Here is a 27,865-nt window from a genome sequence, read left to right as displayed (position 1 = left end):
AAACTGTTGCTATGACAATAAATACCCAGGAACAATTGCACCAGGAGGAAAAGTGTTATTATGCAGAAACAGAGAGAGATAGATGAGAAAGACAGATAAATTAAGACAAATGACAGACAGAGAGAGATGTGAGTTTGCACTGTGGAAAGAACGTATTTACGTACTTTAAATCCAAACTGTCCATGGACTGACACACAACTGTCTTTATTACCCCAGGTTACAGGGCACACACATCTTTCAAGTATGCCTGAGAAACTAAATGGAGCAACAACAAAAAACAAAAAAACTAAACAATTATGTAATAAAATGAGATAAAATAGAAAATAAGTGAAATGGCATTGCATTTTACAAAAATGTATAAGCTCATGATTTTCGAACAATTCACTGTAAAGTGCTAACTGGTTTGAGCTGAGGAAAGCACAAGCTTCCTTAGAATGGTCACCATACACAACTTTACACAGAGAGGTACAGTTAACAGCCAGTCAATGGCGAGAAATTACCAAGAAGAATTCATTTATTAGTCCTTTAATAAGATAACTGCTTCCTTACTTTTCCTTGTTAATGGTAATAATGAGAATTCTACACTGGCTGTCAGGATAATGCCAATTACAAATGGCTGATGTAACTGTACAGTATCCTATACCCATTGTAATCATTACATGCAACTCTCTGACTTACAGTATCGAAATCTCAAGTCAAGGGTGTCCTTCATATACTCTTATGGACAGGAATCCTTAAACAGAAGGGATGGGGGGGTGAGGGATGAGAGGGTGAGGAGTGGAGCTTACGTCTCAGAGGAGTGAGGGAGGTTAGGTCAAAGAGAGTCCCCTCCGGACCACCCCCCCCCTCCTCCTCCCCCTCCCCCCCCCTCAGGTGTGGTCGTCAGGCCGACAGAAGCAGGGATCTGTATCGCTGACACCCGCCTCCCTACAAGTCCTGAGAATCCACTGTTGCTCTCAATGGGAGGCCTTTCATTTATTTATGTTTTTAAATTTTTAAACAAAAAAAAAAAAAAAATGAAAAAAACGTTAAAACCCCCCCCCACACACACAAACAACAAAAATTAAAAAAACATGGGAGGGGCAATAAACTCTCCCCCCGGAATCCGGCTAAACAAAATACCCACCCACCCGGATCCTAACCATACAAAAAAAGGTAAAAACAAGGTTTACTGCAGAATGGCTTTTCTCCTCACAGTCTGAGGGGGAAGCTTGCGTCCCTGGGCGCGGCTTGTCTTGTGGCTGTTCGGTCGTTTCTGAGTCATCTTGGTGGCCGAAGGTCTCCGAGCTTTAGGCTGGCGCCAGCCCTGAGGGCCCCTCCGTCTGCCCTTCTGCCCCGCGCGACCCAGCGCGACCCCCGCGGGTCACTTGCGCGAGTGCAGTGTGTCCTGGAACTTGGTGCTGGTGTAACGGACGTGGAAGCCCTTCTTGTTGATCGTGTCGTCTGAGCGGAACTTGATGACGATGGAGTCGCCGGCCGAGTAGATCTCCTCTGGAGGCTGGTGTGAGGAGAGGGGGGAGGGGGACAGGAGGAGAGGGAGGAGGAGAGGGAGGGAGGAGGAGAGGGAGGGGGGAGAGGGAGGGAGGAGGAGAGGGAGGGAGGAGGAGAGGGAGGGAGGAGGAGAGGGAGGGGGACAGGAGGAGAGGGAGGGGGACAGGAGGAGAGGGAGGGAGGGAGGAGGGAGGAGGAGAGAGAGAGAAAAAGAGCGAAAGAGAGAAAAAGAGAGGGAAAGAGAGAGGGAGAGAAAGAAGCGAGAGATAGAGTGATACAGAGAGGATGGATAGAAAGGGGGAGAGAGAGTGAGAGAGAGGAGAGAGAAAGGAGGAGAGCGAGAGAGCGGGGGAGAGAGGGAACAGATGGAGTTAATATTTATCACTGTGACTGAACTTAATTGAAATGCCAATTCAAACTGAGAAGAGAACAATAGGGGTGAATTGTTGGCCTGTAAAACCACAACTTCTATTCTCAAATGAATAATGCAACAAAGACTTGGTTTGTTCTAATGTGTTTAAAAGAGTGCTGGGTGGAGATGGAGAAGGCAGGCTGTGGTACAGAGGGAACATTAGGTGCCCTCCAGTGCCTGCTAGCGCTGATTTACAGGAACAGGCTTCAGTAGAGCAGCACGGCTTATTATTCAACTGTGTTAAATGAAATCAGGATGTTCTCTGACCTGGGGAACCAACTCTACAGTTCCCCAGTGGCCTCATTGTTCCAGCCCCGGCCCCAACCACCAACCCCAGGTGATAAGCTCTCCATTACAGTTTACAGCTGGAATCCTTGATAGTGTATCATCATCCAGAGAAAGCCCATGTTGCTGCAGAGGCAAGAGCCACACACACACACACACACACACACACACACACACACACACACACACACACACACACACACACACACACACACACACACACACACACACACACACACACACACACACACACACACACACACAGGACCTATCCACATGAGCAAAGTGATTAAAGCGAGGGAAAGAAATCTTTAGAGCCCAGGGGCCTATATCTAAAGTTCAAGCACAAACGGACCACAGGCAAACACTTCAGAGGTCCATTCAAAAGGTTACTCCACAGCAGCGCTAAATATCAAAGCAGTGCTGAAAGTGTGGATTTTTAAGTCACTGTGGTTGATTAAACCAACAGAGCGGGTGAAAGTATAGCCGTGTTTGGTGGAGAAGACTGTTAGAGAGAGGGGAGAGGGTTTTACCCCAGATCCACAGTAGCGTCCTAGTCTGGGGGACTTGGTATCGGCGCCGTCAAACAGCTCCATGTAGTCGTAGCCACAGTCGGCCTCCTCCTCGATCTCGAAGGTCTGGAAGATGAGCTCCACGCCGTAGCCCTTCTCCGCCGAGATCACCCACTGACAGTCAGATGCTCCGGGGTAGTTGTTGTCGCCGAACTGGGCGTGGGAGAACAGGTCTTTGGTCTTGACCTCAGCCTTCAGACGACCTCCGCATTCTGCAGATCAAAAATCACACTCAGAACCCCCCGAAGCAGCACTAGTACCACTTCTGCAATGAGCAACATCCTAGGTGCCTTGTCACGAGTTAGGGTTACTGGTTAATGTTATATTAACCCTAACCATATTAAATGATAGAACCGTGCATTTCCGATCCTCCCTTTTCGAGGGTACTTTCCACGAGCACTATTTGCCTGTCACCTTAGACGGAAAAAGGCAAAGAAAGAACACCGCCTCGCACACCGCCGTACCTGCGGTGTGCGAGGCCTCGAAGCCCTTCTTCTGCACCGAGTTGTCCGAGAAGAAGCGGATGAACATCTTGTTGGAGCTGGACATGACGGGCGGGGGCTTCTTAGTGCCGCAGTAGCGCCCCAGGCTGGGCGCCTTGCCGTCGCGCCCGTCGTAGATCTCCAAGTGGTCGTAGGCGCACTCCAGGTGAGCCTCCATGTCGATCTCGTTGAAAGCCTGAAAAGAAGCACTGTGCGTTAGCTTGTGCATCCTCATAATAATAATAATGACAATAACAACAACAGTTATGTTCAGGTGGATGGAGATCATAAGGGAGATACTATAGTTGTACCAGAAGAGGGGGCTCTACATAGCTGGTCAAATGCTCCATACTGTTACAGTAAGACACTGTCAGCACACAGTTGCTAGTGCTGAACACAGAGCAAAGGAGGTTTCAACACAAATCAAACCCACGTGAGACATGAGTACAGGTCATAACGAAAGCACCAAGAGGCTGGCACATACAATTTTGATGCGGTGGCCAGGCGTGGTAGAGAGGGCCCAGGTGCAGGCCTTCTTGCTGGGGTATTTGTCGGGCCAGTTGGGGCTGGTGATGGTGCCAGCCACACTGTTCACAGTGTGGTCACAGCCTGCTGCAAAACCAAAAAAAACAAAATCCACAAAGTCAATAGGGCTCATCTGTCCCTCTTCACAGCACCAGCACAGGCTAGGCCAATGTACAACCTCCACAGAGATTCTCTGTTGGTGCTGGCACCGGGGGATGTTTACCGATTAAACCCCCCGATTAAAACTGAGGCCAGACACCCTCCTATCCCTGCTGTGGGTGTCCTTGGCCCCCCTCCCTACTCCCGGACGGCGGGGTCAGCGCGTTACCTTCTTTGCAGTCGTGTTTGTTCTCGTGAAGCACAAATCCGCTCCTGCACTGGCAGCTGTAGCTGCCGAACGTGTTGACGCACTCGTGCTGGCAGCCCCCGTTCTCCTTCGAGCACTCGTCTTTGTCTGGGGAGACGCGGAACGCAACCTTGGTGACTGTCGCTTCCCCCCCACACGCACACACACTTACTCACAAAAAATGGATGCAGAGACAGCAAGGGATAGGGAAAAGAGAGAGAGAGTCAAGTAGAAAGAGAAGGAGACAGAAGAACAAAGAGAGAGGAAAAAGAGAACGGCTGATCCCCAGTCTAACCTCACCTGAGAAGAACTGCGCTTTGAAGCCCTTCTTCGATACGGTGTTGTCCGACTTGAACTCGATCCTCATGTTGTTGTACTGGGAGGTGATGGCCTCGGGCTTCTCGGCTCCGCAGAACTTCCCGTGCAGCCTGGAGTCTGCAGAGAGGCCGCTGCGCACCTCCACGTAGTCGTACTTACACACCTGGACAAGACACACAACCTCGGGGCGTAAACATTTAGACCATACGAGCGCGTATCTCACATTCGGGCGACGTCCTTTCCCACCGAGCGAGGCGCTACAGAGAACCGTCGCCAGAACAAACAAAGTCGTTAAAAAAGATACAAAATAAAAACAGCGCTCACGTCGTTGCCCTCCGTCTCGAACACGTCGAAGAGCAGCGTGATGCGGTACTGGGTGGGGGCGACCAGCTGCCAGATGCAGTTCTTGTTGGGGGGGTACTCCCTAGGCCACCCGGGGCTGGTGATGGAGCCGTTCAGCTTGGTGATGAAGCCTCCGCACGCAGCTGCGCACACACACACACACACACACAGGGGAGGGGTTAGGATCTGCTGCTTCCTCCACTGAGGCTGTCTTCTGAGATGTCGCCGTAACACACTACGATGACGTCCTGACTGCACGGCGACACATCGAACGCGGTGCGGAACGGAAGAAGCCATGAAGTTCCAAACTGTTTAGTCTAAAATATATTTAACTACTATGATCAGTGTTATATATCATCCATGTGTTACTTCATGAATCTAGTTTGGGCAGCTGTTACGAAACATCATTTCTGTCAGTGCCATAATGTACACCAGCAGCGCATGACAGACCCCCCCCCCCCCCCCCCCCCCCCTCAACAGACCAGGCGGGGATAAACCATCTGAAATGTGTGTCACTCCACTCCGAAGCGTTAATCTGGGTGTTATTCAACACCCAGAGCGCTTTCAAAGAAAGCTTAAATAAACACAAATTGATGCTATCTACAAGGGTTAAGCTGGGCATTAATCAACGAGACGAGATGTGTAATAGCACACACCCTCCTCTAGGGGCAGACTGGAGTCAGGTTTAGTTAGGGAGCATTGACATTGCTTCACCCATTGTTGTAATCTATGGTGATTATAATGCTACACACTATTCTCTATCCAGATAGTTTTAATGCCTCGACTACCACACCATATTGCCATAATTGCTTACAAATCCTCTGAACCGCTGTGGTTGTCATCCGGTATATTGGCAGGGCAGGCCAGACACTGCCAGACTCTTTGCTTGGATGTGTAAACTAACACTAATCTCCAATGGAATTTCCACAGTTTTTTTTTTTTTTTTGTAGAGCACAACTTTTAAGTGTTGTGCTTGGTTGGGATGAATACAAGCCACAGTCCTTGTGAATGGCATGAACAGGGTCACAACTCACCCTCACAGCTGCGCTTGTCGGCGGCCAGCTCGTAGCCTGGGTCACAGGCACACTTGTAGCTTCCCAGAGTGTTGACACAGCGTTGCTCACAGCGACCGTTGTCCGGCTTGGAGCACTCGTCCATCTCTGCACAGACAATGAGTTGTTAGCGCCCATCTAGCCGGCCTCTCGTTCCACCGGCTGAGGGAGCAGGCCTCAAAAACAAGACCACCGCTACCCCCAAGACAGGCTTGTCACAGCTAAGACAGACTGGTGGAAACAGTGTCCAGAAAGACACTGAAAAATATTAGGAGTTTCAGCAAAAACAAGCTGCACTAAGACAGCCTCATAGAAACATGAGGCAAAACACACAAAAAACTTTCGGCGCCCCCAAAAAAATAACAAATAAATAAAAGAGAGAGAGTTTCAGCGCTGCATGATGAGATTACTGATGAACGAATGACTAAAAACAAGGAGATGACATCATCTACAGTTCCTCAACACGGGAGATCCGACCTTTGAAGAAGTTAGCGGCGAAGCCAGCCTTGTTGACGGAGCCGTCAGACACAAACTTCATCCAAAGCTGGTTGGAGCTGGTCTTGATGTCGTCGGGCTTGTCGTAGCCACAGAAGCGGCCCAGCAGGGGGCTGTTCTCAGAGTTGCCGTCACGCACCTCCAGGTAGTCGTACGCACAGCTGTCGTGCCTCTCGATCTGGGGAGGGAGGGAGGGAGGGAGAGACACAGGGTCTGATCACGCCACGCTGGCAACTTTTTATTTGTGTGCACACGCACGGTACATGCATATGCACAGGCACGCACACAGTCCCTTACACACACACACACACATCAACCCTGCACCAGACACGGTGGTGTGAGAAGCTTCCAGGCCAGGGTGTCTTACCTCGAACGACTGGAAGGTGAGGCCCACATGGTAACCCTGAGCCACAGAGATCTTCCAGATGCACACCTTGTTGGGCCGGTAGTCGTCAGGGTAGTTGGGGGACTGGATCTGCCCATTGTCCCTCTTCACCTCTCCGCCACAGATAGCTGAAGAAGAGAGAGAACCGGGTTCTAGTACAGCATCGTCATGACAACACAGCCGACCATGGGAGCTCCATCCTCTCAAAGCTCTCTGCAGTCAGTCCGCTGTGTGTGTGTGTGTGTGTGTGTGTGGTGACTGGCTTACTTTCGGACAAGGCAAAGAAGCTGTGTGTGTGTGTGTGTGTGTGTGTGTTGTGACTGGGCTCACCTTCGTACAAGGCAGAGAAGGTGTGTGTGTGTGTGTGTGTGTGTGGTGACTGGCTTACTTTCGGACAAGGCAGAGAAGCTGTGTGTGTGTGTGTGTGTGTGTGTGTGGTGACTGGCTCACCTTCGTACAAGGCAGAGAAGCTGTGTGTGTGTGTTGTGACTGGGCTCACCTTCGTACAAGGCAGAGAAGGTGTGTGTGTGTGTTGTGACTGGGCTCACCTTCGTACAAGGCAGAGAAGGTGTGTGTGTGTGTGTGTTGTGACTGGGCTCACCTTCGTACAAGGCAGAGAAGGTGTGTGTGTGTGTGTGTTGTGACTGGGCTCACCTTCGTACAAGGCAGAGAAGGTGTGTGTGTGTGTGTGTTGTGACTGGGCTCACCTTCGTACAAGGCAGAGAAGGTGTGTGTGTGTGTGTGTTGTGACTGGGCTCACCTTCGTACAAGGCAGAGAAGGTGTGTACGTGTGTGTGTGTTGTGACTGGGATCACCTTCGTACAAGGCAGAGAAGGTGTGTGTGTGTGTGTGTTGTGACTGGGCTCACCTTCGTACAAGGCAGAGAAGGTGTGTGTGTGTTGTGACTGGGCTCACCTTCGTACAAGGCAGAGAAGGTGTGTGTGTGTTGTGACTGGGCTCACCTTCGTACACGGCAGAGAAGGTGTGTGTGTGTTGTGACTGGGCTCACCTTCGTACACGGCAGAGAAGCCCTTCCCCACCCAGTTGCTGCTGCTGCGGAACTCTATCCACAGGCGGCTGTCGGTGGAGATGATTGGCTCTGGCAGCTTGTCGCCACAGAAACGACCTGGGTGACACACACACACACAGACACATCAGCCTCGATCACACTCCGCTTGACACACTCTGCAGGACAGTGAACCTGCACTCCCCGCGTCGCTAGCGCAGGGAGCTCAGCAGGAGAAGGGCACATGCAGGGAAATCATGTGACTTTTTGACCGTGTTTATGATCATACACTTAAGATGTGATGCTGTTTTGTACTATGTCATTTTGTAGTTGAGCTACTGTTGTTATTGTTGTTGCACCGTGCCTTGTAAAATACACACCGTTTTGAACCAGCAAAATCCCGTGCAGGACTATGCACTTCGGATCCTTGATTATCTGCGGTACTTTCCATGTGCACTAGTTGTATTTCTCTTTGGATAAAAGCACGTGCTAAATGAGTAAAAATGTAAAATCCGGACCTTTTAGAGGCGCTTTCCTCCAGTAGCCATCTCTGATCTCGACGTGGTCGTACCAGCACAGATGGCTCCTGTATAGATCCATGGAGGTGAAGTTCAGAATGATCTTCAAAACCAAAAGATTGTGATTACTGACAAATTCAACAAGCAGTGCCACAACAATTGGTAATAGAAGACTTCACTGTCTGAATGTTTTATTCCTGTAACTTGTCTAGTTTCTAAGTCCGGCAGTGTCCTTGGACTCAAACATCACACCTGTCCGCCTGGTGTGATGGATATTGTCCATATACCGTGCATGTAGACACACACACACACACACACACACTCCCTACTTTTTTGCCAGGTGTGCTAGATATTTTCCAGATGCAAAAGACAGACACACGCACAAACACACCAACACGCACACATACACTTTATATCTACAGTACACACACACACACTGCGTACCTTTTCTCCAGGGGTGACAGAGATCCTCCAGATACAGTGCATGTACGCCGAGTAACCGTTCGGGAAGCCTGGCGAGGAAAAGTTTCCGCTGCTCTCCTGCAAACTGTCCCCACATCCTACACACACACACACGCACACGCACACGCACACGCACACGCACACACACACACACACACACGAATGATACATTTGTCAGTGTGCGCAGAAACGGGACAGTTTGAAACGGTTGTTGATTCCGACAGCGGAGGCAACACACGCCGGCAGCCGTGAGGCCGGCCTTGGTGTGGAAGACACTCTGCGCTCCACCGAGCGCCGTCACATACAAAGACACGTCTGCCAGTGACAAACCACCACTTCCAGGTGACGAGGACTGGAGGGAGGGGACGGCACGAGACCCACACTCTGTCCGTCCGAATGAACCTGACCCGCTCGAAATAAACTCCCTCCCCGAGGAGACAGAATACACGCGACGTCCCTGCTGGCCCCTCGGGGCTAGACAAACGGGTTCTACGGTGGCTCCTCCTCGCCGGTGTGAAGGGCCTGGGGACATGTGGGGAGGGGAGGAATTCCCACTGGGGCCAAAGCTTTTTACGAGAGCAGAGAAGCAGCTCTGGGGATGTGTGAAGCCCGTCTGTCTCCTCGAATAACTGCCTCCCCGTTCCCCCTCGGCTCGGATTCGGAGGGAAGAAAAACACCCCCCCTCCTCCCTAACTGTTTACGTTTCAGGGCCTCCCCAGAGGCCAGTGTGAGAGCTTATAAAAGGGAGGAGGGGGGGTGGGGATTTATCTAGTAACACCTCAGACGAGGTTTGCTGATGTTAAAGCGTTAACGAGCGCTCTGAAGGGGGGTGAGCGAGCCGCTCCCAGGAATGCCGTGTGGACGGAGATCCGGTGCAGCTCGAAAGGAGCTCTTTCCATCGTGAGGCTCCCGCCTGACTCGCCACATCATCCACCCGCTAGGCGTGCACTGGGAGAGGGATGGTCACCGAAGAGGGATGCACACACACACATACACACGCAACCACACGGACACACACATATACAGGCATACACCCACACAGCCTCACCAACAACTATCTATAGTTCAGACGTGTACTTCTATAAACACCAGTCCAGCTATGGTGTTTATTCATTGAGCTCTACGGTGGTTTTGACAGCCCAGCTGGCTCTGTGTGAACGAAAGTAAACTCTGACATCAGATTTCTCAGTGAATCACTATTCCCAGCAAGTCTGTTTGAGATATTAAGTTACTTAAGTCCAGAGACGTAAAATTCCCTTGTTAAGTACCCTACAAACAAGTAACCGGAAATATTCTGATTTAAAAAAAATACTAGAACCATTTATTTCACTTTAGATCATTCCTGGACACTTTACACAGTAAGATGTTGAAATCTGGCCTTGGCCACAGTTTCCTGGTTATTGTCCTCTTGAGACCAGCTGTTCTTCTATCTGGGAAAGAGTGATGACAAACCTCTCTTTCTGGGGGACTGTTTACACTGGCCTGGGCGTCACGGCAACCGTAGCTAAGGAGTCCCACCACTTCAATGGTGGACGCTTGGCTATTTCAACACAATGTGAACGACATTTGGGAAAGCTCGGAGCGTTCTGTTTTTTTAAACATCTCTCGTTTCACACTCGTGTGTGAACACCGTGTGAAACGAGAGAATGAAAGGAGGAGGTTTGTGTGTGTCTGTGGTCTTACTGGAGCACTTGTATAGTTTGCGTGCCTGTGCGATATCCCCTTTGCTCAGTCGGGTCCTTTGGCCAATGGGAGGTCTTATTCCGTTGACGTCGTAGCGGGGCAGGATGGTGTCCAGGAAGATGCCTCTGTATAGAGGGATTGAATCACTGTTAATACCACACATACACACACACACACACATGCTGGTACTCTCACACACGTGCAAATACACACGCGTGTGCACATATGCAAACACACACACACACACACACACATGCTGGTACTCTCACACACGTGCAAATACACACGCGTGTGCACATATGCAAACACACGCACACACACACATGCTGGTACTCTCACACACGTGCAAATACACACGCGTGTGCACATATGCAAACACACACACACACACACAAGACCTATTCACTCATGGATGCTGAAATCTGAACGTCTGCTAGCCACTGTCAGTGGCAGTCAGCATTATTTACATGACATAAAGACACAGACAAGTTACAGGTACTTCAGGTGGCTCTACTGACAGCTAAGAGAGGACACAGGTTTCCTTTGGTTGATCAGTCACCGAGATGATGGGAACGTGACTGAATCAGTTACTGCTGTCATCTCAAATCCAAAACCCATCCGTTCCTGGATAGGGTGCCTAGACAGCAGACGTGGCGCGGCAGTAAACAGGACAGAGTGACGCCAAACCACTGCCCACTCGCACGTTCTCATCACTGACCTCAAAGAGGAGTGGACCCTCACCCGGGAGATCTCGCTCGACAACTTCTTTCAAAACTATGACCTAAGCAACCGAGTTGTAGCACAGCCTAACAGACTGACTCTCTCCCTCTCCCCCTCCTCCCCCCCTCTCTCCCTCTCTCTCTCTCTCCCTCTCTCTCCCTCTCTCTCCGGAGGCTAGAATGTTCCTCTCAGAGGGGCAGAGGTCACGCTGACTGATGCGAGGGTCAACACTGACCTCACGTTGACTCACTAGTGTGTCCCGCAGATGGAGGACAGCCAGCACTAACACAGAGGGGATGTGACACCGTTCGAGACAATCTTTGGAGAAACGACACACAACAGTACAGAAAAACACCACTAAAAAGGTGGACATTCGGCTTGGAACCGAGGCGACAGTTCACGAAGAAGAAAAACTAAATCACACCTCTTTCTCACTCGACACTTTGCTAGTTTATCATCTCTCTCTCTCTCCGCACTAGACGAGCCAGGCTCCCTCCTCGTTCCCATGGCGACGTGCCCATCAACGGCAGGCATGTGCAAACTCCGTCTCCCTTCCTGCCTGCCTGTCTGCTATCAAGAGCTGTCTGTCTGTATCTCTGTCTTTCTCCCTGCCTGTTTGCCTTCCTGCCTGCCTGTCTGTCTGCTAGCCTGTCTGTCTACCATCAAGAGCTGTATGCTAGCGGTCGGCGAACAACGACACTTCAGTTGGTGTCAGAGCAGACAAAGACCACTCTGGCAGGTCTTTATTTGGCCTGGCTGTGGTCCACCAACCAGGCCTGCAAAATGTCAGAGGAGCCCCGAGAGGTGGGGTGGCGGGTGGGGGGGTTAAGCCCGGGGACGGGTCACATGGCCCTGACAAAAAGCATGCTGAGCTGCCCTGCTTGTCCCCTAGGAGGGACTTCGAAAACATGAAGACCGTGAAATCTTTCCAACAACCAACGGGAGCAGAGTCTCGGGGCTTCCCACAGTGATTTGCAGCTGAACGCCGCCGCAAACACGAAGCTTAACAACAGGTTGACAAAGAACGACATTGGGACAGGTAAATTAGCCAATCGGAACTCAAGGAAACTGATAAGCAGATAAGGAACACCGTGGTTACGGAAGAAAAGCAAACAGGAGCCCCTTGTTTACAAATATGGAACTGTAAACAGTCAGTCAAGTCCTCCTCCTTGACGTTACTTTTTAAATGTCTTATCATGACATCAATGAGCTATAGACAATAAATTAAAGAGGCTTATGAAGGCAAAAACGAGTCCTCCAAAACTGAACACCTCAAATAAAGCCCTGGTCCAGACAGGGGCTCTGACCAATGGCCTGGCAGAACCTTTCTACCCACACTAAGAAAACTGGTTGCCACAAGCGCCTGGCAGTTTATTTAAGAAGAGATTCAGACAGTGAGGCAGCAAAAAGAAAGCCTGAAAAACCAGAGAGCTTGAAGAAGAAAACAGGGAAAGAAGAATGCAGAAAAGGAAGGACAAAAGGAGAGCTACGCAGCTGGTTTTCATATCGGGGCGAGGGTAGTGATGAGGAGCGCTTGATTTGCTCTCCTGCTCATGCTAGTGTGTGCTCTGGGATCCACTTACAGTCACGTTGGGAGCAACAGGGGTGCTCTAGGGAGAGGGCCCAAGGTAGTGCAACATCCACCCCTGGAGCTGTCCAGAAAATATCAGACTTTGCCCATCTAAAAACACCTCGTGGGCTGGGGTCAACTTGCACTTTTGGCAGACACCAAAATCACCAAGCCCTCACCTAGTTCACCCACTGGTTCAGCCAGCTCTGCTCAGAGGTGCGTTTCAGGCATTTTGTGGATCGAATTTTGCTCAATTACAGCCTGGAATACCAGGCTGTATGCCAGCTGGTCCAACTCAGACTGGTCCAACTCAGACTGACAGGCATGTTGTGACGAGGGTGAGGCTGGTCCAGACCCCCCCCGCCCACCCGACAGCTCCCCGGATGAGACACCCGCGTCTGCCTGTGTGACAGCTCAACATCTGGAGGGACTTCCAGCGGACGTCACACAGGGAGGCTGGGACAGAAACGAGGTCAGCTGGCAGACAGGGACACTCGGGCTCACTGGAGCAGCACGGAGATAACAGGAAGACACTGCTCTCTCATTTTTTTTTGTCATTTTAAGGCAACAAAGACATTTCCAAGTCTTGTAAATTATGAAGCGTCTATGACAAACACAGAAGGCTCAGAGTACACAGTCTGTGTGATGCCTTCAGGAAAAAAAGTTGACATAATACTATATACATTTGATGTCTATACAAATTATACAACGTAGCGCAGACATAACACAGAAGCTGTTTTGGTTCAAGACTGTAAATGAGAGTAATTAGGCACAATCTTGGAGCCAATTTTGTTAAGCCGTACTGTAGAAAAGTTTCCATCTCTAAACACTTTAAAGTGATCATTAGTGGTTGGCCTACATCGAGCTAGCAGTTGAGCAGACATTTCGAGGCATGGCCTTTTTTTTTATAACACCTGGGAGCTATGAAGCTACACAGCAGTCATCGAAGGAATAAAACCATATAACCCCGGTGGAAGACCGGGATTTCGGCTTGCGATGCTGATGATCAAAGTGTCTTCCAACGCGGCACAGAGAGCCCAGTGCGCCATAACGAGGGTGCGCGCGGCTTTGAGAGGAGCGCTTTTACAAGCAGCTTCACAGGGAAATGAAAGTGGCGTGCCGCGGTCTGAAGTGCGACAGGGGGGGAGGGGGTGGCGCCGGGGGGGCCCCGGTCCTCCTCCAGCCTGGAGTCGATGGACAGCTTTACTGGCCTGGCTGTTCTGCCAGAGCTGCTTTAATAGGAACAAGCTGTGGGGCAAGAGAAAGCTCATCAAAGGTAGACACAATCAAAACATGGCCTGCAGACCCTTACACCTCGTCTCGTAACCACACGTCCTCCAGCCATCCCAGAGGCAACATGATCCGCAGTCTAAGGAGACTCCATTAGCAGTCGATATCACTTCTGTGTAACCCATCAAGGACAGTTGACATCACGGTTTACAGAGCCTGCTAAACTAAACTCTATATCGATGCATTGATTTGGGGTTTCATGTTTCTTCTGATGGAGAACAGAGTCTCTGCTGGAGTTGAACTATCGTGACATCTGGCCCTTTAAGCTGCAGTCTTCTCTGTCTCAAAGTCGCTCACATATGGTTACACAACACGAGCTGAGTCAAGTTGTTGTAAGTAACTGAAGAGAAAATAAAATAAAACCTGGCATGCCAAGAAGCAGTTTGTCAGCTATGATGAACCTCAAATGTTTGGTATGAATCTAAGGGTTGGAACCCTGGTATAACTCTCGTAGAACCCTGGTTCTCAAGGAAAACCAGGAGGTGGGTAGAGGTTGTTTTGCTTTATAACCAAGCTAAACCTAGAAAGCAGAGACGTGAGCAGAACTGAAAAAGACCGAAATGCAATCCTGTTCTTCTTGGCCCTTAAGAAAACGAAATGGACCGGATATGTCAAATCTCAGGAAACGTATCCTCAGGCACCCTGGCATATTACATTTATTTTACCCTTGAAAAACCCATTAGAGGAACACGCAACACGACCCAGTCTGAATCCCAAGCACAACACGTCAGTGAGTCACCCGCTGTGACTCCCCACCTCTCAGAAAGTGAGCCAGGACTGTTCGAAGAGATAGAAGTTCCCAGCCAAAATAAACTTGAATAAGACCATAGAAGAGAGAGAGAGATAGAGAGAGAGAGAGAGAGAAGACTCTCCCAGTAATATTTTCAGCAGCTGGTTTCCCTTAAAGGCGACACTAACACGTTTATGAGGCCTATCAATGAGATCTGGAAATTAGTCCTTCCACCTTGTCTGTCGACCTCAAAAACAACATAAAGCTCAAGCCCCAGTGAAAGTAGGGCAGGCTGTCCCCAAGGCAATGGCTTTATGCAGGACTTTTACTGAACAGCATCACAGAGATCTGAACTATAACTGAACAGAACAGATCGACCTGAGCCATAGCAGAAACACATAGCCAAACAACACACACATATATATATATATATATACATATATCTACTAATAATAAATAATGATGTCATTGAAAAGATATGTTCAACAAGGTCTCCCAGGCCTAGAGAGACACACACACACGTTTCCATGCTGTCGGTGGTGTATGCAGGGGAAGTTGACCCAGCTCCTACCTGGAGAATGTGTTCCTGGCATAATGCATGATGCTGTCAAAGTCGTAGACTTCTCCCAGAGAGTCCACCTCCCCTGGCTCCATCTTCAAGAAGTTATACTCTTGTCCTGCGTAGGGAAACGCAACAAACGACACAATGCTTACTGACCCGGACAGTACGTCTGTGTGTAAGAGCCAACAAGCTGGTGAAGAAGACCAGCCCTGAGGTTGGACTAAAACTGGACAGGCTGAAGAGAAGAGGATGTGGGCCGGAATCAAAACCATCCTTGGCAACCCCTTGGCGACGTTTACAACAGGATGTTGTCCCTGATGAGGTTAGTTCTACTGGTTCTACTGCTTCTACTGCACCTGGCTGGATGTTGTCCTTGATGATGCTGACGTGGTCGTCTCTGTCGGGCCTTGTGTGCTCGTGCCAGAAGCCAATCACGTGGCCCAGCTCGTGCACCACGATCCCAAACTTGTCACAGTTCTTCCCTATGGAGATGGCCTGGGGCCCTCCTCCCCTGCGGCCCACATAGGAGCAACACCTGCATGGAGACAGAGGTGAGGGCAGGGTGAGCCAACACGAGACTGACAACTCCTGCCCACTGTTAACCCGGACAGCTGGTTCAAATTCTACACTGTAATATGGACCACAAGCATGTCTGTTTGTATTTATTACATGTATTTATTGACTTTATTCCCTGTAAAGACTTTTAAAAAAGTACAAGTATTTAACCATGGGAGAACAGCACTTGTTCTTTGGGAGGGAGATTTGTGGTGGGAGTCTTTGTTTACTTCACAAGGAGCAGCATCTGTAACCTTTTGTGGCCTAACGTGAAAGCTCCAATCGTATTTACTCTATTAGCGATGGCATTATCTCAGTCTTTCGTGCAGGGAAATGGAGAACCAGTGGATGTGTCTCCCCCCCCCCCCCCCCCTCAGCAAAAACACACTGGTGACATTCATGTAAGCCCACAGAACTGTACATGGTGGGCTGCAGTGTGTGAGAGTGGAATCTGGATGACTGCTTCTCCTTCTCCTTCTGACATAAAAGCCTCAGTGTGGGAGGTTAGTCCACACACACACACACACACACACACACACACACACACAGGAACACACACACACACAGACACACGGCGCGCCCCAGCCGCTCTGTAATTACAGTGAGCATAGCCATGCTCTCCTGAGACGCCTTGAACTTTGGACAGGACAGATGGGGCCTACTGAATATGCAGCAGAGCCAGACCCTTCTCCCTGCCAGCCACTCCAGCCTGCTTGTGTGGGTAATGTCATCCCTGTTCCTCTGGAGAGCAGTTACTGGGCTAAAAATGGCTAGCAACATCTGGGTCGGGGGAAAAGAAAGGGCCGGTATCACAGGTCTACATCTCCTATTTGTCCTGTTCCTCCGTGTTCGACTGTCAGCGATTGCTTCTGTCTGGCCTAGTCACGAGCAGGGGATTATGGGAAAAGGCTGCGAGGCTGTCCCCTGGAAGCCATTGTAAACACCACATGAGACACACGTGCCCGGTGGCAGATGCAGCGGGAGGAGGCACAGACAGGAAGCATTCCTGAGCTCTGAATGGCCCCCTTTCTCAGGGCTGCTAGGGGGGGCTACATTTACCACAAGTCATGCAGACAGACTGCGGATCTAGTGAACGAGCAAGCACTAAAGGCCACGGAGAGAGAGGCAAGGAAAAGCACTTAAGCGAGAAATCGTTAAGGACTGGGGATGCTGCGGGGTCGTGAGATGGCCGACCGTCTCCGCTTCCTTGCTGCGGGAGGGAAGAGTGAGTGTGTGTGTGTGTGTGTGTGTGTGTGGGGGGGGGACTCACCCACACGGCCGGTAGGTGAACACAATGTAGCTCTCCTCCTGCGTGCGCTCAATGAAGGTCACACAGGTGTGCTTCTCCCAGTGACGCATAGCCTGCCGAAAGATGGCCCGCTGGTTGCCTGGAGACACGACAGGAAGGAGGTCAGAGGAGCTGAGTTTCCAGGCACGTAAACATGGACCCACTCATTGTTGAGTGCTACCCCGGCAGGGTTCAGCTGCGAGTATACACTGTTATTCTTACATGCAAACACTGACAGTAAATGCCTATTGCATTGTAAACACAGCGTCGCTGTCTGTGTTGGGACTTACCACTGAAGTTTCCACTGATGACGTACGGTATGACCCCCTCTGGCCACACCCTCTCAGGTCTGGAGGTTGCCGCCCTTTTCCTACGGTGTGTACCTCGGTTGGACACAGCTCCGTTTTGATTGGTAGTCGATCCTGTCAATCAAATTCGCCAACCAATGATGAGGTTCGGGCAAAGTAAAGTCCCACACAATGTCACACAGAGTCACCAATGTGCTAATTCACGAGAGCAGATGCCTTGTTGTTGAATGCACTGCAGTGCATTTGAGGTGAGGCAGACTAAACCTGGCCCATCAAGTACAACGAAACAAACCAACCTAGACATGTTTGGAGTTAGCGAAAACAACAACAGGCCCCAGATATGAGACCTCAGCACGTGGCTGAGAGATTAGGAAAATACAGTTCGGCTACGGAGTTTAGTCTTTTGTGTAAACAGTGGGAGGGAGCGGGATGATAAACAAACAGCTGGTCAGCGGCAGCCAATCCAGAGCTGGACAGGAGCCATCACTTGGTGCTGCGCTCTGGGAGACGCACGCATCCTCTTAACCTGACTGCCAGTTACCGCGTTAGACACAGCTCAGGCTGCCTTATCATCCTCATAGGAAGACAGTAAAAGACAGTATACAATTGTTCACACTGTGGAAACTATGGGTGTACAGACACAGAGATGGTGTGCTTATTCGAGTGCTTGGTCTCAGTCTGGGTGAAAGCACAACTCCCTTCCACTCACACTACTCAACGGTGCGCCCCACGAGCTGCAAAGTTATTTATGCATTTAGCAAAACATGCAGGATGTTAAGTTTTACAATGCGATTTTTTTCTTTCAATCAATGCTTTGCAGCGGTCCGATCGGGACAGTGGGTTGCTAGTTTAACTGTCCCGACGTTACTTTTTACTGGCCATCGGGCCATCGTTATTGTCGAGCCCTGACTCAGAATGATACGAGATCTGCTGCGGTAAGATCGCCGGGGATATCCTGGGATGTGTGTTAGCTCACCTGCGTCTGTGTGATTGAAGGTCTGGACAGTGTGGCGGGCCAGGTCCACTATCCGGTCCACCTTAAACATGCGCATGTCCTCCTCGTCCAGGGCAATGTCTCCTAGAAAGGCAACTGAAAGAGACACGTCATTAAAACGTGAGACACACACACGCACGCTAACTTCACTTTTCTCTCCCGACGTTCAAACTGAGACACGTTGAGTTGTGAAACAGCAGTTTTGTGTGCCGTAACCTTTTAAGGAGTGAGTTATTTTTCCAAAACGGAAGCTAGCTAGTTTTAGTTAGCTTCCGTTACCTAGCAACCTAGCATAATACTCGTAGCAATGCTACTACCTGCTAGTGTTACTTGTTAGCCTCCTAATTGTAAATTTTGAAGCCATACTATAGCATTTGTCATATAGTTTTTGTCTATCGGAATATAGTCGTTTGGGATGTTCAGAATCACATATGTGTGACGCTACTCCTTAACGATAAAAGGAATGTTGTTTGTTTCACACACAGCACCACAGGGGCCAATCAACGACGAAGGGATATTCATGGATGACAGATTTATCACTTTGACTTTTTACATTCTTTTTCGCTCAGATAATTTCATGTATAACACATGGGCAAGACAGATCAAGATGTAGTTGAGTGAAATTCAGACTGTGTCCTGATCTCCTTGGAGTAATGAGTCCTTGGGTTGATCTTACAACGCCTTGGTACCGTATATGGGGCACCTTGAGCAAGTAATAGGTTTTTAATGAGGCCAAGGACAGGGGAAAATAACCATACAGCCTCACTTTATAAGGAATCTGCTTTATGGGATTTCATGCTTAATGCCCTATTTCTGTGGCAGTTTCGGCGTCCTCTACAAAAAGACAAGCCGCTCTGTTTTACAAGCTTTTAACACCAGCACGTCTGCAGAATTTACAGCCAGTCTTGTGAGCAGGACTGGGGGGCTGGGAGGAAGAGGGAGGGTGGAGGGGGGGAGGGGTGGCACTGTAATCCATGTGCAGAAAGCAGGGAGGAGGAGGAGGGGTCATGCAGGCCCTCCAACCTGCCCTCTTCCCCAATGGCAGAGAACAAAAATGACTACAGTCTGTGTGTGTGTATGAGTGTGGCAATTGCAAAGCAAAGTTTGTGAGGGATATCCTCTAAGATCAAGGAGATTCTACCCAACTAACTGTCTTAACTGTTTTGCTGATGAAAAGAGACGATCATTGTCAGTTGTGTTCAGTTATCTGAGAATCAGGGAGGGTTCAAGTATCATGGGGGAACCAAAACATGGAGGACAAAGCCGTCTTAAAACTGAGCTCTCCCAGTTTTGAAGATAACAGTCAGATAGCGGTGAGAGAGAGAGAGAGAGAGAGAGAGAGAGAGAGAGAGAGAGAGAGAGAGAGAGAGAGAGAGCGAGAGCGAGAGCGAGAGAGAGAAATTGAGAAACACAGAGAGAGAGAAATTGAGAAACACAGAGAGAGAGAGAAATTGAGAAACAGAGAGAGAGAGAAATTGAAAAACAGAGAGAGAGAGAGAGAGAGAGAGAGAGAGAGAAATTTGAGAAACACAGAGAAAAAAATTGAGAAACAGAGAGAGAGAGAGAGAGAGAGAGAGAGAGAGAGAGAGAGAGAGAGAGACAGCGTGGGGGAGAGAGGAGAGACAACGAAAAGGGGACAGCACAATAGGGAAAGTAAAAAAGCAGACTTGGCTGCCATCTCTATTCACCAGAGGAGAATTATTGAAACAATATGTAGGAGACAGGGGATGCAGGCTGCCCGGCCTGGCCTGGCCGCAGTGAGGATCGGGGCGGGGAGCTAGCACAGAGCTGGGCCTGGCTGGGTAGGAAGCTAATGACAGCATTAAGGAACAAGTGTGGATCTATGCCTGCAAGATGAGACATGCACCGCGGGCAGGTTTCAAATACCAGGAGAATCAAAAGGGATCCTCCATTTTTTCACATGGAAGGAGGAACCAAATCAAAACTGGTCAATCACTCTTACCAAATCCCCGTAGCATCAAATCCGATTTAAGTTGTATAGACTTTTTACATGCCTTGACACAAAGGACTTAAATACTATCGACATAAAGCCGTAGATTTCATCAAACCTTAACCATCAGAGAAGTCCAGGGCCAGCTCACCAGGGCCTATCCTAGTGTAAGCTAACATTAAACAGGCTATTTGGAATGAGCATTCGTACAGACCCTTGCTGCCAAGAACAGATCTGATCAGTGCGAGCTACCAGATGTCCATACAGTGTGTAATAAACACTAACTGTCACGTTTCTCTTTCATCCACTTTGGGTTTTATGGGATTCCAAGAACAGTCCGATGAGGGGAATGGGAGAACGCAAAGCTCTCGGACAAATCTCAAATGATTTGGAGACAGGACTGTGCTGTTAGACAGGATGTTCACTCCACTCCACCTGATGTCAGTTGAGACACAAACACAAAATGGTATTCAGCACGTCGCCTCCACCCAGTCCAAACACAGAAGCTGCACCTTCTGAACCTTGTTGTTTGGCCGTCAGTGACCCTAGAAAAACGCAACAGAGGACTGTACGACACCTCCACCCTCTCACTCCCCACACCCTCCACCCCCCCTCCACCCCCCTCCAGCCCCTGTGGGCTCCCCGGAAGACCAATGTGCTCCCCTCCCCATGCCCGGAGACCCAATCGCCCATAGCGGTGCCGGAGACAGACTCTTAATCCACCGTGTCATTGTTCCCTGACAACAGCGCAGATTGAAGTGAGCAAACTAACGGCCATGGACGGCCTTAGACCTCATTTCCCCCCCACGCCCCCCCCCCCCCCCGCCCCCCCCCGGGGCTCCGTCGTCGTCCTGGCGACGCTACGGCAGGTTTATGGAAAGTCTTGCAGGGATTGTGAATTAATCCCCTTGTCTCCCGGCTTTAATTATCCACAGTCACACACAGTCTTTGAGTCACTACGGAGTAGCAGGGTGTAGGACGAGGGGGCACAGTGGCAAACACAGCCAGGGCTGGAGAAACACAGCTGATAAACCCGCATCCAGTCTAAAGACTGCATGCGAGCAGACAGCAGAGAGACCAGGGACTGTTGTAGATTAAACCCCCAGAGAAAGTGGCAGATGGGCTCAGATCATCACCGCGTACAGTCATGCTAGACTATTCCAGCAACATTCATTACCTAAATGACAGCAGCTGCAGCCATGGTATTAATATTCACTGGAGTGGTAAAACAAAAACAAAAAAGAGGAGCAATTTGCTGCTATTCAATCCACTTGGAGGATTCGCTTCGTTCTCGTTGGAGTTCAACGGGGGCGTGGAGCGGAGCTAGCTCTGCGGTCGGACGGCAGACGGAGCGCGTGTCGCGCCGGACGCCTCGCGGGGGAGGACGCCCCCCCCCCCCCCCCGCCAGCCTCGTCTGCGTGAGGCTGAAGCAGCCACACACCCAGTGATCTCCGACGCGTCTCCTCCACAGCGCTCTGCTCGTGATCCAGCGCGCAAGGAATGTCTCTTTAGGTAATCTTAACCATCATAATCCCTCTCATCTGTGACCAACCCATCAGTCAACATGTCTCGCCCGATTACACACAAGATCTCTATCAAAGTAAAGCCCCATCGATTCTTGTAATGCCCCGGCCATGGCTTTCTTAGTGTCAACCACACCATGGCGGACACCCTGCCTGGTTCATTCTCCTTCTGTGACCGTCAGAGCTGCACATCTGGTACTGACACACTAAAAAAACAAACATCCCTATGGACGTGAGCAGCCCCCCACACACACACACACACAGCCCCCTCCACCATCGTAAGACCGAGACGTTATTATTTTACCCATCAAAGGTGGTGTGAGGAGTGGGGTAAAACATTGGCCGGCCTGCAGGCTCAGGGGTGCATCACAATGACACAGCCGGGTTGCTTAGAAACAAACATGACATTTGAATTCCAATGGAGGTCGGCAGTGTGCTGTGTTGAAGGTGATTACAATGTGATGAATGAGTGAGGAGGGGGGGGGGGGGTGTGTCTTCTTCTTTTAAGGGATAGGTTCTGCGTTCAAAACCTGTCTGAGGACGCACACAGTGGAGACACTGTGCATTGAGACGCTGTATCTTAAATCACTGACAGGGACACTGGCAAAGGGGCCCAAAACTACAACAATACACAGGAGCCATGGACAGAGAGGTAAACAGTGACATCACTGAGGTAAACAGTGATAAGACACTACACTCGCGGTTGATTGGGTGTGTGGGAGGTTGGTCCCCCGCTGTTGTTCTAAAAACAAAAAAACACCTCCAGCTGTTGTTCCTCGACAAAATGCTTACCGTGACATTTTCTTGCACTGCAATTTGAGCCCTGCAGGAGAAAAAACAACACCTCTGTGTGCTTCTGAAGGTAGCTGAGGTGTAATTAGGTGAGAGGTTCCAGAGCAGGTTAAAGCCACTGGATTCAGGACAGGGATTATTTTCTAATTTAAAAAAAGCCTGGAGCCTGATCACCCAAATCTGAGATCCAGACACGTTCAGTGGCACCCCCCCACCCCGTCCCTGCCTCTGTGACACCATAAAGGAAGGTTTAGCAGTGAAAGGCCACCGGGGACTGGCTCCTCTGTCACATTTCACCCTCCCATTTTAGCATGTCGGATTTCTCCTGTTGTTGCCGCTGGTGACGACCAACAGAACGTCAGCGGTTTCCCTCCTGTCCCGAGGCTGAGGAGAGCCGTCTGCCACAAACAAACACGGCTCCATAGAACGACACAGTTAAGACGGGGAGAGACAACAGGGAAATCAAAGGACAGGGAAAGTCATTTGCCGTGGTAAGACGTGCCTGTGAAACACATTAACACAGCCATGCCTCAAACATATTTCCTGACTAAATAACAACCATTCAGCTCATTGCGATATCTAAAAGACACTGCAGGTGGAAAGGTGCACAACACTGTTTCTAGATAAACAGTAACAGAGCGTCAATGAATAATTCAGGGACTCAAACTGAATTACAAACTGAATTGTAAAGAAGTGCCTGTTTAGCTTGTCATTATTGTTGCTTAATTGGGCATCCTTTGAGTCGTTTAAACGAGCACTCCCCAATCATTTGTTATTACTTAGTACTGACAACAAACATATTGTTCCCACTAAAGCTTTCAGATTAAGCCCAAAACTAGGCTGTCTAATCAGCCGGAACCTGTGGAGACATCCACTGTGTTACCTGAGAAGAGGAGCACATTAGTGGTCTGGCCTGAGAATGCTCCATGATAAAGACCAAACATGGCAGCTTAACCTTTAGTTATCTGATGACCTGTAAATAATGTGCCTTTGCTTTCAAAAGATGACGGACCCAATGAACCAGGATTATGTAACACGTGTGTGTTACACACACACTTTTTCGGGGGGTCATTTTAAAACCTCACCCCTAAAAAGGGAGGGAGTCAGGTGGCTGAGTGGTTAGGGAGTCGGGCTAGTAATCAGAAGGTTGCCGGTTGGATTCCTGGCCGTGTCAAAAAAAATGACGTTGTGTCCTTGGGCAAGGCACTTCACCCTACTTGCCTCGGGGGAATGTCCCTGTACTTACCGTAAGTCGCTCTGGATAAGAGCGTCTGCTAAATGACTTGTAAATGTAAATGTAAAAAAGAAAAAGAGCAAAAAAGTAAAAAAAAAACAGTGTTTGGTTTGCAGACATTAAGAGTATGTATTGGAAAAAACATTTAGCTTTAAACTCCTATGCAAGGAAATTCAATGCGTTAAAGAAAAAGTTGGGATATTTATCCGTTGAATACTTTAAATAAGAAGGATCTGAACCTCTGACTAGCTCATGTAAGTTCCCCATGTCTTCCAATGCAACAGATCCGATCTATAAGCAACAAGCTGTAACACACACACTCCACAGTCAGACACACCTGAAACAATCAGAGCAATGTGTGCGTCTCAAATGTGAAAGCCTTCTGACAACTGTCATCCAAACATACCTCGCCACCCAATACTTCACAGTATATTATAAGGACCGGGATAAGGATATACCCGTGCACTAACGGTCAAATGATTAAAGGCTTGCATGCCTGCACACAGTAGACATTCCTCGGCGGGAGTAAACAAGCCACGGACAAGCTGCCAATACCCTCTGAATGGCCTGCACTCACCTCACCTGAGCTGGCCCAGACCCTGCCTGGCCTCCAGCTACCCCAGCCACGCTCTCCCCTGGCAGACTGTGAAGGAGCCACAGTCTGGGGCAACTGCCAGGCTAGCCAGGGGAGAGAGCCTGCGGCCGGGGAGAGACAGGAAAACCACTTGCATAAGAGACGGCCGGGAGGGGGGTGGGCAACGGGAGGGTGGGGTGGGGTGGCTGATGGTTCACCCCTGCTACAGCAGAGAGCCAGGGGTGACTCTACACCACAGCAGGGTTAGAGACACATGCTGAGCAATGCTGCAGAGCACCGATTTAGGCTACACATGCAGCACAGCTGTTTCTGGTGGAGTTCGACTACAGGCTGGGATCCGACTCTAAAAGCCACGTTTAGACTGTCAGGCACTGGCACGGTTAAGCACCCAACACAAGATAAAGATGACTTCTGAATAAATAAGCGTAAGCAGCCTTAATGTCAACGTCAAATCAGTTTCCGCTCTCCTGCATATCTATGATTATTTAAATAGAATACACATAGAGCGTGACTGCCATTCATGCATTTTTCATATAGAAAATGAGTTAATCTAATCTCAATGGGTTCTTTGAATCCTAAATGAGTAGCTGGGATACTGCCAACATCCCAACTCTCTGAACTTAGGAATTTTCCATCAGTTATCCATCTACAAAACTAAAGCTCAATAACCAGTTACGTTTCTAACAACATTTTCCAAAGCCACAATGTAGTTGTAGGTCAGCATGATGATAAGGGGCATCATTTGTATGTCACCATCATGTATCACCACAGAAATGCTTTCTTCGGAGTGAATTACCATGTTGGAAATTGTTGACCTTGAGGACTCTATACAGTGCTGTCCATAGGATACCTCAATAGAGGTCCAAAGACACACTACACCAGGGTCCTTTTCTGTAAAACCGTCAGTTTACACTCACTGTGCATGAACACGAGTGAGTGAGTGAGTGAATGTTCCAAACGGTGAACGAGTGAGGGTGAAACAGCATTAAATATCTGTCACTGGGAAACCACGTGAGGTGAATCCTGCAGGGCCTCACATCATTGTGGAGGGAGGCCAAGTTGGATCCAACAAATGGCTTCCTCTGGCTTCATCCACTGACTGCACAGCCCTGAAGAGGACCAGGTGGGGAGTTGGGGGGGATGAAAGCGGGAGAGTTCTCCTTCCTGTCTCTCCACCAGCACCTGTGCTAAGATGTTGGGAATTTGTGGATCTAGTCCAGTGATTGCATTCCCCCCTCTCTCCCCGTGACAAACTACTTTCCTTTTTACTTCAGATGTCATCTGCCATCAGCTTGTGATGTGTTTACAAACACATATCTACTACGCACTCGGGTGACTAACACAGGAGTTTCGCAAGGATGCTTCTCTAAACACAACTGTGGGAGGGAGGATACAGCCTATCAAACTATCAGCAGAATCAGAAGGGGGTTTTCCCTTCATGAGACACCTGGCAAGTTAAGTCAAACTAATAAGGGATGGGAAATTTGTCATCAGTGATTAATCCTATTCCTCAACATATATTTTCCTAAAATGCCAGTACTTTTGAATGTATATCTCACAGAACATTGTGTTAGTATGACCCCGTCATGGGGGAATCTGAGACACACAAATTCTAAACCATTACCAAGAACTTTCAGGAGCTGTGAGTTATTTCTGAGAGAAGATGTCTCTGTTTCCGTAATCTGAAGAGGAGATGTTTCTTTATCTGGAACCTGAATACCTTCAGCAGATGGAAAACTGTATCTGAGCAAATTCCTCCGGGGGATTTGGCCAGCCACTGAGTTCACAGCAAACACTCTTCACTACAATGACAACTAAGATTTGGTTTCGCAACCAGAAAAAAAACTAACCATACCCAGATCAAAATGAAGATGGCTGCACTACCTCAAACATTTTAACAATCGTTATTGCTAATACTGGTCTAATAATTGTGTTTGACAATCCAGTACTAAAACGTGCCATGATATGAACGACTGACGGAATTTTCTGTGGGTGATTTATACACACGGTGTAGAAACAACCTTCTGTTCAATTGTCACATTAGTTAACAGCCGGTTAAGTAAATGTATGCCAACTTGCGTAATGACCCAAATGCAATCCTATAACAAACAATTATTTTCCCCCCTAAAAGTAATCATTACTAAATGCTAAATGTCATGGGCCATGTTCAAACCACAGTATAGGACTAGACTTTTCCAGTAGGCTAAAAGAGATCCCAAGGACATTTCCAATTCTTGCCAACAAATTGAACATTTAAAAAATAACAGCCTACTTGTATTTAACTTCGATTCTAACACCAAAGTATCAAAACTGTCGGCTAAAGCCAAATAGCAAACACAAACTTTGCTATTGTTTTAAGAACAAACACTTTTTGATTCCGTGAAAATTCTACTATAGGAATTTGGATTTGCCTTTCGGCTTTATATTCATATTTGTCCACAAGAATGACAGTTGTAAGCTATTGCAGGCTATGCATTGAAAAAAAAAAAAAAAAAAAAAAAACAAGACAAGACATCGTTTAAAATAAACTATCGCTAAAAGTAGAAGGCATGTGTATATTCCTACACGTTCTTTAAATCCATTTAAGACTAGATTCACCACTGTCATCTCCAAATGGATTTCCCCAAATGACAGCAGGCTTCCAAACGCACAAAAGCATTTCGTGGCACTCTACGTCCACATAAAATAAAAGGTAAATAGCGTTCCCTTACCAGCTTTACATGGATCCTTGTAGTCGATCACGTCTGAGGAGGTAGCGGGCTCTACATAGTAGCTTGGTTCAATTGCTTCCAAATCGATTGCTGAAATCATGCGAACGCAGGATAGAAGAAACAAACATCTCGTTGTGAGATCCATGGTTCTAGAGTGGGGGCTAAAGCGAAAGACGGGAAACATAGGTAAAGAAAAAGAAGGACGAGAGGGACAGAAGGAGAGAGAGAGAGAGAGAAAATGGGAGGTTTTGGGGAAATGAGATCTCTCCGGAGGGCGGGTTTAAAATAAGAGCTCAGCTTCTCCACAATGTCTTGATTCTGGGGCAGTGATTCGCTCCCCTCGCCTTACTCCGGGCTAGCGCTTTGACTGCAAACTTTGGTGATCATGGCACAGATATCGGGCAGTCTACTACCGGCAATTGCTGCATCTGTCCTCTAGGGGATGCACACGGTAATATGGATAAAAACAAGATTTTAGAATGGCTCAAAATTATTTTTTTGGAACACCACTCTTTATCTCACAAATGTTCATGCACGCAAATGCGAGCGCGCAAACACATACACACACTTTGTGTGACTAGATTTACGCACGAATTATACACGGTCACATCAAGCCCGATGAATTTCCAGAAAATGCGTTCTAGTTTATGAGTTCAATGGACGTTCTT

General features: G+C 48.9%; 1 protein-coding gene across 1 annotated transcript; it reads right to left on the bottom strand.

Annotated features, from left to right (window-relative positions):
* Positions 1–164: 164 nt before the first annotated feature.
* Positions 165–27,524, bottom strand: bmp1a (bone morphogenetic protein 1a). The gene is made up of 20 exons (XM_062451376.1): positions 27,198–27,524; positions 18,374–18,487; positions 17,380–17,511; positions 17,072–17,189; positions 15,603–15,781; positions 15,256–15,361; positions 10,375–10,499; positions 8,674–8,789; positions 8,230–8,332; positions 7,715–7,831; positions 6,688–6,833; positions 6,303–6,498; positions 5,808–5,933; positions 4,756–4,916; positions 4,414–4,594; positions 4,096–4,221; positions 3,727–3,854; positions 3,225–3,438; positions 2,722–2,972; positions 165–1,498 (listed from the first exon to the last, which is right to left on the bottom strand). Exons 1-20 carry the CDS (start codon positions 27,379–27,381, stop codon positions 1,364–1,366), a joined length of 2,958 nt encoding a protein of 985 aa, XP_062307360.1. The 5' UTR covers positions 27,382–27,524; the 3' UTR covers positions 165–1,363.
* Positions 27,525–27,865: the final 341 nt, after the last annotated feature.

This window comes from Osmerus eperlanus, chromosome 25 (genome assembly GCF_963692335.1).
Source record: "Osmerus eperlanus chromosome 25, fOsmEpe2.1, whole genome shotgun sequence".
In the NCBI taxonomy this organism is placed as follows: domain Eukaryota; kingdom Metazoa; phylum Chordata; class Actinopteri; order Osmeriformes; family Osmeridae; genus Osmerus; species Osmerus eperlanus.
The sequence above is the reverse complement of the archived record's forward strand: the minus strand, read 5'-3'. Positions and strand labels throughout refer to the sequence as shown.

Bases quoted from the DNA above. Each gene is read 5' to 3' on its own strand.
- bmp1a (XM_062451376.1), bottom strand. From the start codon at position 27,381: ATGTTTCCCGTCTTTCGCTTTAGCCCCCACTCTAGAACCATGGATCTC. The intron at 6,834-7,714 runs GTGAGCCCAGTC...TCTCTTCTTCAG, and splicing joins CTTCTCTGCCGTGTACGAAG to CTATCTGTGGCGGAGAGGTG. The intron at 4,595-4,755 runs GTGAGCGCTGTT...TGTCTTGTCCAG, and splicing joins TCGAGACGGAGGGCAACGAC to GTGTGTAAGTACGACTACGT.